We start from the raw sequence: 15,644 nt of genomic DNA on the forward strand, positions 1-15,644 counted from the left end.
ATCTCTATATCTCTATATATCAACAGGCCTGGGGGATTGTCTGAGAAACTCTGTTGCTAACCCCCTCCAGTGATGTGGTTCCTGCAGGAGCACTCCGTCTTTCCTATTAGGTCAACACTGACTGGATTGGATAGGTAAAACAAGGTTTCCATTGTGTGTGAAGTGAAATGCAAACAGGCGTATCCTATGTTTGCTGTACTCATCAAACTTCTCATCATCAGTGGGCTCTGTATGAGCTCTTGAGTATGTGTCACATCAAACAACATAATACCATTTGCATGCTGATGTTCATTAGGTTACTGATTTCATTTGTTTCATGCTCAGTTATTTGCACTTCATAAGAGGAAAAAATATTATTCTTAAAAATGATACCCACTTGACATATGTGGCTGATGATGTTGTGTGCCAGGGTGGTCTGGTTTAAAGAGCTGAAATAGTTTGATAGGCCTACATAATGGAGTAGCCTATTTACAGACTGTTATGAACAGTTGGCTCATTCATCCTCCCTCCTTCCCCTGTAACTATTACCCAGGTCCTTGTTGTAAATGAGAATGTGTTCTCAGTCATCTTACCTGGTAAAATAAGGTTTAAAAAATAAAATACAAAAATGACAAATTAATAGATGATATGTAAACTATTATGGTGGAAAATGCTTAATAAAAAACGGTTTCAGATCCCGGAAATGAATGTGCAAGTACCAGAATGTAATGGAAAAAACTACATGTACAGTAGACACTTGCTCGCCCTCGCCTGGGCATTTCTGAAACTATTCATTCGTGAAATCATAAGATCAACTCGCTCTCACTCACTCAACCATCCATCTCTCTCTCCCTCTCGCTCTTTTTCTGGCACACAGCGTGCGGGGCTTATGTGTCTAGTACTGTACCGCGAGGCCGGGCCGAGGGAGCGCTACAGTGAGTGACGTCACCTCTCCCATGGCGTCACATTGACGTAGCACATACCAGGCGCTCTATGAGGAGGCAGACTCACATAAATGCTGTATTAGACTTTCTCCCTCAGACCGCGCACATAAACAATCCCGCACTACGGCTTTACATCTGCGCGCATCATCACTGGCACATACACAGGATCACTCTGAAACACACTTTTAAAACACACATCGGACTATATTCTAGCCTACTTTCCTTTAGAATAATTAAAGGAAAAACAAAAAGAAAGAATTTTTTTTTTTCTTCTGTCGCTTCATCCTCAACGAATTCTGCAAATATACGTGTTACTTTTCAGCAGCTTTGGTAATTTTTGTAATTATTCTGGATCTATACAGGAGACTTTATGTTGGGTTAATAACACATGTAAAGACGGAACCGCTACAGCAAACAAGTAAGTTATTGTCTATACTTCTGGGAATAAATTACTTTCTCTCATATTCTAAAGACCACTTAATTAATTATTACATTAGGCTACTAGACTATTGGTCTCATAGAGAAACATAATTAGTTGTAGGTTCCTCTGCACACCGGATTGCTATATTGTTAAAACACGAGCGCTGTCTTTAACTTTCTCGTGCATGATGACCTGTTGATTTGGCAAACTCGTGAGCTCGGGAGCCTCGGTGTGTGTGTTTGGTGTCACCGAGGGCAGATGGAACCGAATTTGAATTTAATTTGCTGAAGGAAGGTATCATATTCTTTGTGGTTGTCATGGAAATGGATGCCTCTCAGTCAGACAATGAAGTGGGAGACATAGGCAGTATTAGGCACTAATGGAGCTGAGTGAAGAACACAGACAGACAGTCAGACAGGCTGAGAGTAGAGGAGGACTGACATCAAGGCTCTTATTATCTCCACTGTTATAAAGGACATGATTGTGTATTAATTCAGCTTTATGTGGACATCATGTTTGATGCCTTTGCAATAGTTATAAAACAAAACACATAGTTTGCTGTACGTGTGTGAGTGAAGTGTGTCAGACTAATACCTGGCCATTTATTCCCGGCTATACGGGAATAATTTAATTGGTAAAAACCTGAGAGCTTGTTGGTCTGTGTGCTGGGTGAATATTAGCCCTGGGCCTATAGTACAGACATCTTACATATGAGAGTTTTTCACGAGACGATTTTATATTATTGAAATAAATCTGACTGCAATTTGCAGAAAAACATGCAGGCATCTTTAGTTTAATTTCAAATTATTTATGTTAACATCATTTATCCAAACAGGTAGGTTTCTCATAGTTTAGAACAAACAGTGTGATTATATGCCTACAAAATAAAACATATTGTTTTATAAACACTAGTACAGCCGATGACCAACCTTAAATGTCCTCTGTCACACTGTCTGTCTGTCTGTCGTTTGTCTGTCTGTTTGTATTTCTGACTGTCTCTCTAAATGTCTGTCTGTGTGTAGCATGTGGCTTTTCTGAATAAGACAGGCCTGTCATTGCTCACATTATTGCTCACATGATCAGGGGAAACAAATATCAATGTTTGATCTATAGCCTTGCCTCTTTCTGAAGTTGAGTTACTGCCATTGAACGTGGATCTTGACCTAAATGTCATCCTGGAGCAAGGAGGTCCATGACTCGAAGTAAGGCTTAAGGTTGGTCTGACCACCCAGTCTGGTATCATAGACTAGACATAACATAGTAGATGTAAATCCAGGACACTCAAATTAGTATGATATGTTATGTTTGGTATAGTTACATAAGACCGTTGGTTACTTAAGGAAAAAACGAAAGGTGGTCAGGTGGATGGGTGGGGGTATAATGTAAATGTAGCAACCCAAATCTAGCAACCCAAAGGTTGCGTGTTCCGATCTCATCACGGACAACTTTAGCATTTGAGCTAATTAGCAACTTTCCTACTACTTAATACTTTTTAGCTACTTTGCAAATCCTTGGCATGTTAGCTAACTATTTTCCTAACCCTAAATATAACATTAATCCTGTAGCTAACCCATCCCATAACCTTAACCCTTTAGCCTAACTCCTAATTTTAACCTTAACCCCTAACCCCTAGCCTACCAAACGCTAGTCAGCGAGCTAATGTTAGCATTAGCCACCTAGCTATCTTTAGCCACAACAAATTGGAATTCGTAACATATCATACATTTTGCAAAATCATAACTTATTGTATGTTTTGCAAATTCGTAACACACTGTAGGACACTTGCAATTCATAACATATCATAAGAAATTGATTATGGACATCGAGAAATGAATACCATTTGCAACATAACATATCATACTAAATGGAGTGCCTCAGATTTACTACAGAATAAAACTACATGCTCTGAGACCAGGTTGGACCCCCAGACCAATACCCTACTTTTTTTTACATTTAGGAATCAGTCAGATTCTCAAATATATCCACCAAGTAAAAGTAAACTTTTGCATCTCCTATTCACACAGCAGTCTCTGGTCCATATCATTTCTTTGAAGGCCAGAATTTGTATCTTTCACTATGAGATGTGTGGTATGAGTTTCTCTCAGGCGGTTAAAATTGGTTTTGGGTGTGTAGACAGAAACACGCACACACGCGCACACGCACACACGCGCACACACACACACACACACACACACACACACACACACACACACACACACACACACACACACACACACACACACACACACACACACACTGTCTCCTCTTTTTGACAGCTTCGCTCCTCAGGGCTAATTTACTGTACTTGTATATTTCTCCAGCCCTCCTTTATCTCTTCTCTTTTCTCTATCTGTTTGTTGGAAGCCTCGCGCTGACTGGCTTATTGGCGTGGGGGGCTATACCGGCGCTTTGGGGCGCGTGCTTCACGGCTCTTTCGCCGTTCTCTAGGTTACCGGGGCGCTCGGCCCAGCACCCACTGGCCGGCTCGAGAGAGAAACAGAGAGAGGAGACCCTTCTGCCCTGTGTTCACATTATGGACACACACAGACCAGTGCAATTGAAGCTTTTTTCGTAGCCCCTTTGTCTACATATCTCTGTATGTTGATGGGAGACTGTTACACAGGAGTGTAAATGCTTTTTCAAATCTAGATCGTGTTGTTGAATTGTATTGTATTGTTGTATGTCTAAATTCTCTAATGTATTGATTGTTGCTGCCTTCTTGGCCAGGTCTCCCTTGAAAAGTAGACTATGGGTCTCAATGGGCTTTTCCTGGTTAAATAAAGGTTAAAATTGTTTTGTTAAAAAAAGGGTCTATTTTAAAAAGGGTCTATTTTAAAAAGGGTCTATTTTAAAAAGGGTCTATTTTAAAAAGGGTCTATTTTAAAAAGGGTCTATTTTAAAAATGGTCTATTTTAAAAGGGTCTATTTTAAAAAGGGTCTATTTTAAAAAGCGTAAAATGCATATTGCCTTTTTGCTCTCAAGGCGTTACAGGCTATTTGCTTTATTTCGGTCTGACACCGATTCAATATGATCTATTACCACAGCACGCTGAATTACAAAACAAACAACAAATCATGGAATAGAATACAATGACCTCCACGTCTATGAAGTAGAAACAATTGAGACAGAATATTACATTTCCTCTCCTGATTAGCCAAGCATTCTGGTGTGGTAGAGATTGAGAATGTGAGAGACTGAGAGAAGCGACTGTCTGTATCCTGGTGAGGTTCATGTTATAATTGAGCCTAACTCATTCTCCAGACATTGAGTGAATAATAGGCATAGAAACATGTCAGACAAAGCAACAACAAAAAACGTGTTAGATCCCTAGGCTATAGTTTTAGATTTTATCAGCCCGCAGGCCTATTTGAAAAGTGATAATGTTAAGAACCTATCCAAACAGAGTTCAACTGTTCAGTGATCTCCAAAAAGACTGCATGTCTCCCGGCCGGGACGGTTCAGAGAATGAGTCCGGAGAGGGAGGACTGGTCCCCGGTTTAGTGGAGAGAATTAGTCCGGGTATGGGTCAGTGTTTGTAGGTGAGTGCTGCAGAGAGGGGGCGCTAGGCGCTGTGAAATCTCTTGTCTGCGGTGAGCTGTGCTCTGGCTGGCAGCAAGACGCACTGGGAGCGGAGAGGTTTCGGTTCTGAGATTCATAACTTACTCAGGTGGATATTGTAACCTATTTTCTCTTTCTAATAACGAACCCCTTTGAACCCTGAGACCTGTAGTGCATGAGCCTCAGACTAGTGCGGGAAAGAACCACTGGCAATTTTATCAAAATGATAACCATGCTCTTTTGAAGACACTTGTTTAATTTAATATTATTGTTTGTTTGAAAAAGTTTTAATATGATAATTGAATAGATTCATATGATATTTCACGATATAGATCATTGTTAGATTTAGATATTATTTTTATGCTGCTCGCAGGTGGTGATTCTAGTTTTTCTTTTAGTCTATATTCTTTTAGTCTATTCTCATCAATCTTCAATATTTTACTTTTATAAGAGTTGAAATTGGAATTCAAAATGATTGCTCTATTTCTGAGTTGTAGGCTAAATTATATAGAGAGGTTATAGATAATATCTGTTCACTTCTGTATTTGGTGAAGTATTCATTCAATGAGAGCGCTATGGGATGCTTGCAGATTTTCTTATTGCTAAATTATAATTGTACTTATAATAATGTATATTCCTCCAATCTTCTGTCGCATGTCTGTGGATCTCTCTTTCTAGGTCTGACCTTTAATTCTGTATCACATCTCTACGCCTGCTGGTTTTCCCCTCATCACTGAGAATTCATTTTATTCTGTTCATGTTTTAATTTCTGTGCGTTTTGTTCCATCCGGGTAATCTGTGTAGGCTATATTATGTGCGACTTTATTCCGCTCTTTCTGAATGTATTGTATTTGTGCAGTAAGCTATGTCATCCGTTTCGGTGTGCTTTGGGAGTTCCCATATCTCTGGTTTCTTTCCTCCAGACCCAGACCCGGGTTCGGAAGAGCGCGCCCAGCCGAGCTCAGAGTCCCGGCTACCGGACAGTCCCTTCGAGTACTCCCCGCTCCCGGTCCCCCACCACAGTCGCATCAGTCCCCAGCCCCCCACACAGAACACCATTCAGCGCGAGGCTTTCACACCAGGTACTGAAAAACACCGGGAACAGGCCCGGGTCGTCGTCGCACCTGTCCTGAGTTGGTGCTTTTAAAACTTGTTTCAAATGCACGTGTAGTTTTCAAACTATTATTCTGCCATGTGTTTCTTCATTCAGTCAGTCGTGTCTCACGCTAGGTCTATAGTGCGTTTATTTTATTAAGTACAATATTAGGCCTATATATTTAGAAATGTTTATATAACAAACCATATAGTTTAGACCAACAACATAATGTATTATTTTAATTTAACCGATATTGAATGGTCTAAATGGTAATTTAATATATTCCAAGTCAGTTCTGATTTATAATTCTACGCGTGTTGTGTCAGTGAGTGCGCGCGAGTTGACATTTCCATCTGTAGATATGGGGACGGAAATAGTCTTCTGAAACTAGACACACCGACTTTAAAAGCAGGACCAAAAAATCTAATTAGTCAAATCTGTAGATATCGATCTGCTTAATGAACTTAGTGAGGTTAAACGTCTTAAACCTTCGAGGCCAAAATAAAGTAGCCTAATTTAAAAGCACATGTATTTTCTCCTGATAGATTATGGTGATAAAGGTAGTCTGTCCCGCCGGTATAGGGACACATGGGGCCCTCGAGCCTGCGGTTAGAGGCGACCACAGCCTCTAGGACAAAAACCCGTTCTGGGTTTCTGCATCATACCTGTATTTAGATCAAGTTTACATACTGGTACATTTCATGAATGTGAACAAGCGGTTTACGCATGTGCGGGTCAATACCCGTCCAAAAACTAACACACAAAATAAGATTTAGATCGAATGTCTCAAATCGCTGTCTGCTGTCAATCTGTTTCAATCTGCGTGTGTTTTGACTGTAATATTTAGGTAGAATGATCAAGTCTGCCCATATGAGTGTCCATTAAAATCAACTTTTAAAATAATAATATATATATATATAATATAATATATATATATATATATTTTTTTTTTACAACTTCTGAATGTTTCCTTGATCGATATAATGTATTATGTATTTACTTATGCACTTCATGTCTTGTTTGTTAGATCTATGGCATTCTGACAATGAACAAGCACGCTCAGTTTTTGGAACGGATGCATTGTGTCCAGTTGAAATGCACACCTCGAGGTTAGAGACTGCTTCTCTCTGATCATCATACCACACACGTACACGTACACGTGCACACACACACGCTTATCCAGCCAGGTCACCCGTTATACAATTCAGTATTCAACTTCCATCCATGTCTGTGCAAGTGGGGAGATGACCTGGAAGTTGTTTTCGATATGTTTGTTATAAGCCTATCCCAAACCTTAAATTTACCTTAACCATTCGAAGTTAATGTCTGAACTTTACCCTAAATTGAACATTTCGGAGTTATTGTCTAATCTTAACCTTAAACACACGAAATTTGAAGTTTGGAACAACTTCGAAATTTGACGTTCCAGTATGTGGATGAACGTCTAATTCTGTCGTGAGATTCTGAGAGCTGGTAGCATTTATCTGCCTGGCTTGTCTGACTGAACCCTCACTGTTTAACACACATGTAGTTTAAGCACACACTCACACATGCATACACTCAAATACTCATGCATGTTGTACACACACGCATACACACACATTCTTCACTGACACATACACACTCACACACGCACAAACTTGCTGTCAGGTGGAGGTCGTGGTGTTTGAATGAAAAGGGTGTTTTCGGTTTTTGGGATATAATCTGGTGTCATTAGAGTGCTTCTGGCTTGTTTTTAACATGACACTGCATTGTCTGAATATGTGTGTGTGTGTGTGTGTGTGTGTGTGTGTGTGTGTGTGTGTGTGTGTGTGTGTGTGTGTGTGTGTGTGTGTGTGTTTACTCAGAAGTAGGTGTGTGTGCATAGGGGCACGTGAGGAGAAGGTACACACATCAGTTAGGTTGTGTTTATATCATCACTATGTGTGTGAATGGGTGTGTGTCCATACGTGCATGTATGCGTTTGACTTCAGGCAAGGTAGGTGGAATAGTCTTATAAGGAAGCGTTTCAATTGGAATTAACACATCAGCCCCCCCTCCCCCACTGTTGGATAGACCCAGGAAAAATCTCTCTCTCTTCCTTTTCTCCCCTTGAAGACACAGGCAGTTACAAATCCCCTTCATCTCTGTACACCTGTAGGCCTGTTTCCGCGTGGGTAGTGCAACTGCCTGGGTCACTCGCGAGGCCGTCATAGAAATAAAAGAAAACTCTGGCGGTTGCTCGAGTGCAGCCGTGCTCGCCCACTCCTTTCCAGACGGATGGAACTCGCGCACTCTGAGAAGGTTTGAGTCAGACCTCCAAACTCCCCCCTGACCTCGTGTCTCTCGCGCGTTCCCGTGGTTACACTTCAGCCCTGCGGCTCACCCATGGTGACATCTGTATCTCTGTCTCTAATATAGGTGTCTCCCGCTGTAAAGTGTGAGTCATGCCAGGGCTTCGAGCCCACAGGTAAAGTCACGTAGCCAAAATGTACAGTTATATTGTGTTCACTGGTCAAAACGGACTTAATAAATATGTAATTTAGTTACGTTTGTGCCTGCGCCATGTGCGTAGGGCAAATGTACACAGTTGTTAAGAGTCCGCAGAGGAAAGGAGGCGTGCAGGAAAAATGATGGTAGTAGGCTTGATAAATCCCATATTTTACTAAATAAATATGACGCGTGGGAACAAGACGATTACGGCACAGCGCGCGCAGAGCGTCAATGGGAACTGCGCGCTGTTGACAGTTCCCTTCTCGAGAGTGAAGAGCAAACACCACAAACCCTGGGCACTTACGACACACGCAGGCGCACACACACACACACACGCACGCACGCACGCACGCACACACACACACACACACACACACACACACACACACACACACACACACACACACACACACACACACACACACACACACACACACACACACACACACACACACACACACACAGGTAGGCTAATACATTAGAGCCCAGGCTCACCTCGGACTCTCTAAAGAGGTGGAAAATGTCTTGAGATGTTTTTCTCGCCATCAAAAGCAGGTTTTTAATATTGATCAACAATAGATAACTACAGTTGAAGTCGGAAGTTTACATACATTTATGTTGGAGTCATTAAAACTCGTTTTTCAACCACTCCACACATTTCTTGTTAACAAACTACAGTTTTGGCAAGTCAGTTAGGACATCTACTTTGTGTATGACACAAGTCATTTTTCAACAATTGTTTACAGACATATTATTTCACTTATTTACATACACTAAATTGACTGTGCCTTTAAACAGCTTGGAAAATTCCAGAAAATGATGTTATGGCTTTAGAAGCTTCTGATAGGCTAATTACATAATTTGTGTCAATTGGAGGTGTACCTGTGGATGTATTTCAAGGCCCACCTTCAAAATCTGTGCCTCTGCTTGACATCATGGGAAAATCAAAAGAAATCAGCCCTCATAAAATAATTGTAGACCTCCACAAGTCTGGTTCATCCTTGGGAGCAATTTCCAAATGCCTGAATGTACTACGTTCATCTGTACAAACAATAGTACGCAATTATAAACACCATGGGACCACACAGCCATCATACTGCTCAGGAAGGAGACGTGTTCTGTCTCCTAGAAATGAACGTACTTTGGTGCGAAAAGTGCAAATCAATCCCAGAACAACAGCAAAGGACCTTGTGAAGATGCTGGAGGAAACCGGTACAAAAGTATCTATATCCACAGTAAAACAAGTTCTATATCGACATAACCTGAAAGGCCGCTCAGCAAGGAAGACGCCACTGCTCCAAATCCGCCATAAAAAAGCCAGACTACGGTTGGCAACTGCACATGGGGATAAAGATCGTACTTTTTGGAGAAATGTTCCCTGGTCTGATGAAACAGAAATATAACTGTTTGGCCATAATGACCGTCGTTATGTTTGGAGGAAAAAGGGTGAGGCTAGCAAGCTGAAGAACACCATCCCAACCGTGAAGGGTGGCAGCATCATGTTGTGGGGGTGCTTTGCTGCAGGAGGGACTGGTGCACTTCACAAAATAGATGGCATCATGAGGTAGAAAAATGATGTGGATATATTGAAGCAACATCTCAAGACATCAGTCAGGAAGTTAAAGCTTGGTCGCAAATGAGTCTTCCAAATGGACAATGACCTTAAGCATACTTCCAAAGTTGTGGCAAAATGACCTAAGGACAACAAAGTCAAGGTATTGGAGTGGCCATCACAAAGCCCTGACCTCAATCCCATAGAAAATGTGTAGGCAGAACTGAAAAAACGTGTGCGAGCAAGGAGGCCTACAAACCTGACTCAGTTACACCAGCTCTGTCAGGAATGAATGGGCTACCCAAAACATTTGACCCAGGATAAACAATTTAAAGGCAATTCTACCAAATACTAATTGAGTGTATGTAAACTTCTGACCCACTGGGAATGTGATGAAAGAAATAAAAGCTGAAATAAATCACTCTCTCTACTATTATTCTGACATTTCACATGCTTAAAATAAGGTGGTGATCCTAACTGACCTAAGACAGGGAATTCTTACTAGGATTAAAATGTCAGGAATTGTGAAAAACTGATTTTAAATCTATTTGGCTAAGGTGTATGTAAACTTCTGACTTCAACTGTATATATTATTATTATTATGATTATTATACAAATCTTAACAATTATTGTTGTTATTATTATATTTATTAATTTGTGGTTACATTGTGGGCTGTGTGTGTGATCCCCAGTCTAAGACGGAGGTCGTTATGATAATTAACCTCTCCCTTGATGCATTGTGTACACACACGCGCGCACACTCACAGTTCCCCATCCTATCTTTGAGCTTGTAATGGCAGTATGTGACAGAACATGTGTGTGGCTGGTTGTTTTAGAGGCCAGAGTTAGTAAGGGTCCAGCACCATGAGGGTCCATTAACATTTAATGATACAGGCCTCATTTAGTCCCCAAACGACAGATAAACTAGGGCAAAAGACACAGACACAGACACAGACACAGACACAGACACAGACACGCACACGCACACGCACACGCACACGCACACGCACACACACACACACACACACACACACACACACACACACACACACACACACACACACACAGCTACACAGTACACACTAACAAACTTCTCCTACAGTTTAGCTGTGCTGGAGTGAGGGTTGCGTTGTGTGTGTGGTTGTATGTATGGCTGTGGGGGATTATGACCAGGTGTGTTGAATGCAAAGTGGATGGGGGTTCAATCTGGGGCTCATTCAGTTCGAGAAAACGTAAGAAAAAGTTTTGAAATTATTTTTAAAAAGACAGTTGTTATCGGACAAGTTAAGGTACATTCCAAAACGTTTTCTTCAGTTTCCTGCCGAGTGAACAAGAACCACTAAGCTTAGCTTCACTAATTGGCTAATGTGTTTTTATCTGCTTCACCAATTGGCTAACATGTTTTTATTTGCTTGACTAATTGGCTAATGAGTGTCATATTAAGGGAATTACACTAACAACACACTAACATCTTCCTCACATGTTTCATACTATTGCATTATGTGCATCTGTTAACTGCATAAATAATCAACGTCACAAATAGGGAGGAGATCCTGCTGTTTTGTGGGTTTCAGCACCAAACTGTGACCATCACCTCCCCAACATTCTCACACACACGCTTACACTCTCACTATCACTACAATGTTGATGTTTAAATTCTGTATATAACACAACAACCTGATCATCTCTCTTTCTTTCTTTCTTTCTTTCTTTATTTCTTTCTTTCTTTCTTTCTTTCTTTCTTTCTTTCTTTCTTTCTTTCTTTCTTTCTCTCTCTCTCTCTCTCTCTCTCTCTCTCTCTCTCTCTCTCTCTCTCTCTCTTTCCTCCTTCCTTCTCTGTAGACATGCCTTGTGTGCAGGCACAGTATGGGCCCGCCCCTCCAGGCTCGTCCTACTCCGCCCAGTCCTTTGGTTACCAGGGCGACAGCTACAGCTCTGACCTCATGACCCCGGACTATACCAAGTTGGACCTGGGGGGGGGTGAGATCTCGGCGGCCGCCACCACCTCTCTGCCGAGCTTCAACGTGTTTGTTGAGGGGAGCTACGAGCCCAAGTCCTCCTGCCTATACCAGATGCCCTCCCATAGGCCGCTTATCAAGAAGGAGGATGAGTCCTACCCACAATCTGACACCATGCCCTCCTCCTCCATGTACTTTAAACAGTCTCCTCCGTCCACCCCCACCACCCCCTCTCTCGCCCCCCAGCCTGGCTCCTCCTTCCTCTGGGATGACTCCCCCCACCTCTCCCTGCAGCCCCCCTCCCACGGTCCCCTCAAGTCCGCTCGCTTCCCCCACTTCTATCAGCACTCCCCTCCCCACAGTGGGGGGTATGAGGGGCTGGGAGGGGGGCTGCCTCGCTCTTCCTCCTCATCCTCTTCCTCGTCCTCCTCGGTGCCCCCTCACCCCCACGGCCCACCCCTGGAACAGCACCTGTACCACCTGCACCGCGGGGTTGGGGGTCCGGGGGGCCCGGGAGGACTGGCCTTCCGTTCTCTGGCGCTGGGGTCCTGTAACCCTCTGCTGGGGGACCGGCTGCCCTCCCCCCCCCATCGCGGCCCCCCAGGAGAGGGCACCTGTGCCGTGTGTGGCGACAACGCTGCCTGCCAGCACTACGGCGTACGCACCTGCGAGGGCTGCAAAGGCTTCTTCAAGGTAAGACCACCTGAAACACCACCTCACACTCACCTGATGACACCCCATGAGCATCTCTCATGCTATTCTCCTCTCTCTCTCTCTCTCTCTCTCTCTCTCTCTCTCTCTCTCTCTCTCTCTCTCTCTCTCTCTCTCTCTCTCATTCTGTTGTTCATTGAGTGCTCTCTAAATCGTCTGAGGAGTTGCCACGGCGCCTGTGAGGGTCGTCTCTCCAGGCAACCAGCAGGGCAGAAAGGTTGTGTGTGTGTCGTGACGGCGGGGTGCGATAAAAATACAGTGGCTGCTAAAAGTCCATCTCATGAGAGAGAGAGAGATAAAGATAGAGAGATAAAGACAGAGAGAGATAGCGAGAGAGAGAGAGCGAGGGAGAGGGAGAGCGAGAGAGAGTGAGATGGAGAGAGAGTTAGACAGAGAGAGAGAGAGAGAGAGAGAGAGAGACAGATAGAAAGAGAAATACTCTTGTCTCTCTCTTTATCTCTCTCTCTCTCTTTATCTCTCTCTCTTTATCTCTCTCTTTTCCTTAGTCTCTCTGTTGAGCTGGGAGACCCTTCAACCAGGTAGAGAAAGAGAGAGAGAGAAAGAGAGAGAGAGAAACAGGACTGTAGGAACAACATATTCACCAAAACACAGAGAGCTAGATCATTCACCCAATCCCACAGCTAGGTTCTCCATGGAGGAGGGATCACATCCATACCGTAACACTGAGCATAAGTACAGTAACTGTTCAAACTTCTCCCTTGAAAAAGTTGAATGGAACTTCCCGGTTTAAATAAAGCTGAAATGAAAAGGCTGTAACTAATAATGTTTTAGAGCAATAAAAATACATGTGGTTTGTTAAGAATTCATTCCTCCAGTATTATACAGTTTCTGTTCGGTCTCTTATAACAGTTATCTCACGTCATATATAACACATCCCACACACACACACTCATCTCAGTACCTTATGTCATGGTTCAGGAGCCTGCTTTTAGTCATAGGGCTTATTTCACTTCTTGTATGTGTGTGTAGAATGAAATATTTCTCATCCAATACAAGATCTAATGTCCATCCCATTTCATCCTGTCATCCAATACAAGATCTAATGTCCATCCCATTTCATCCTGTCATCCAATACAAGATCTAATGTCCATCCCATTTCATCCTGTCATCCAATACAAGATCTAATGTCCATCCCATTTCATCCTGTCATCCAATACAAGATCTAATGTCCATCCCATTTCATCCTGTCATCCAATACAAGATCTAATGTCCATCCCATTTCATCCTGTCATCCAATACAAGATCTAATGTCCATCCCATTTCATCCTGTCATCCAATACAAGATCTAATGTCCATCCCATTTCATCCTGTCATCCAATACAAGATCTAATGTCCATCCCATTTCATCCTGTCATCCAATACAAGATCTAATGTCCATCCCATTTCATCCTGTCATCCAATACAAGATCTAATGTCCATCCCATTTCATCCTGTCATCCAATACAAGATCTAATGTCCATCCCATTTCATCCTGTCATCCAATACAAGATCTAATGTCCATCCCATTTCATCCTGTCATCCAATACAAGATCTAATGTCCATCCCATTTCATCCTGTCATCCAATACAAGATCTAATGTCCATCCCATTTCATCCTGTCATCTATAAAACGTGCTCTTTCTGGTGGGTTTCATTTAGTTCGATGGAAAAGGAGAGAGAGAAGTAGAGACGGGAGAAAGAAAAGAAAGAGACAGAGAAATAAAAGGGACAGAAGGTACATAGAGATAATTGAATGAGGCCTGTGGTAGGTGGAAATGAATTATCCCTCTTTTCAATTAGTTTCACAATTTGTTTTTATTTAGTAATTAATGAAAGCAGCGTCTGGTGGCTGCAGGCCAGGGGCTGTGTGTGTGTGTGTGTGTGAGTGGGGGGGGGGGGGGGGGGGGCTTTATGCCGTGGGCTCTGCGTCTGCTACACAGCTCAGCACCCAGACGTAGCCTGTCAACATCCCACATCAGCCACACACACACACACACACACACACACACACACACACACACACACACACACACACACACACACACACACAATTTATGTTTATCCTGCACTTCAGTGATTCCAGAGCTCTGACAGTCAAAGCTAAACAGCCAGAAAACATTTGTACAACTTCGTCTACACAACATTGTCCCCACAACATCCACACAATATTATACACACAACAGCCACACAACATTATACACAAAAGGTTGTACAACCTTATCCATACAACATTATACAACAACAAGCACGCCATTAACCACACAATATTTACACAACATTAAACACACAACATGTACACAAAGTTATCCACACAACATGTACACAACATTTTCTTAACAACATGTACACAACATTTTCCTAACAACATTTACACAACATTTTCCTAACAACGTTTGCACAACATTCACCACATCTGCTAATTTCCAGACTACTGTCTAATGTTAGAGATAGGACTCAACAGGTGATGGCCACCATCTAATGTTAGAGATAGGACTCAACAGGTGATGGCCACCATCTAATGTTAGAGATAGGACTCAACAGGTGATGGCCACCATCTAATGTTAGAGACAGGACTCAACAGGTGATGGCCACCATCTAATGTTAGAGATAGGACTCAACAGGTGATGGCCACCATCTAATGTTAGAGACAGGACTCAACAGGTGATGGCCACCATCTAATGTTAGAGACAGGACTCAACAGGTGATGGCCACCATCTAATGTTAGAGACAGGACTCAACAGGTGATGGCCACCATCTAATGTTAGAGACAGGACTCAACAGGTGATGGCCACCATCTAATGTTAGAGACAGGACTCAACAGGTAAATGGCCACCATCTAATGTTAGAGATAGGACTCAACAGGTGATGGCCACCATCTAATGTTAGAGACAGGACTCAACAGGTGATGGCCACCATCTAATGTTAGAGACAGGACTCAACAGGTGATGGCCAC

General features: G+C 42.6%; 1 protein-coding gene across 3 annotated transcripts in view; it reads left to right on the forward strand.

Annotated features, from left to right (window-relative positions):
- The first annotated feature begins 1,232 nt into the window (after window positions 1-1,232).
- LOC139405702 (nuclear receptor subfamily 4 group A member 3-like) overlaps window positions 1,233-15,644 on the forward strand; it is a 40,446-nt gene continuing 26,034 nt past the window's right edge. Inside the window, exons 1-3 of one of the 3 annotated variants that reach the window (XM_071148126.1) lie at window positions 1,233-1,341; window positions 5,827-5,985; window positions 11,866-12,674. In XM_071148126.1, the coding sequence (XP_071004227.1) occupies window positions 11,868-12,674 (807 nt within the window). In that variant the 5' untranslated portion in view covers window positions 1,233-1,341; window positions 5,827-5,985; window positions 11,866-11,867. Of the gene's footprint in view, window positions 1,342-2,469; window positions 2,547-5,826; window positions 5,986-7,026; window positions 7,109-11,865; window positions 12,675-15,644 lie in introns of those variants that run through there. The other 2 variants (XM_071148127.1, XM_071148125.1) reach the window with 2 other exon arrangements.

This window comes from Oncorhynchus clarkii, chromosome 3, assembly GCF_045791955.1.
Source record: "Oncorhynchus clarkii lewisi isolate Uvic-CL-2024 chromosome 3, UVic_Ocla_1.0, whole genome shotgun sequence".
Taxonomy (NCBI): Eukaryota; Metazoa; Chordata; class Actinopteri; order Salmoniformes; family Salmonidae; genus Oncorhynchus; species Oncorhynchus clarkii.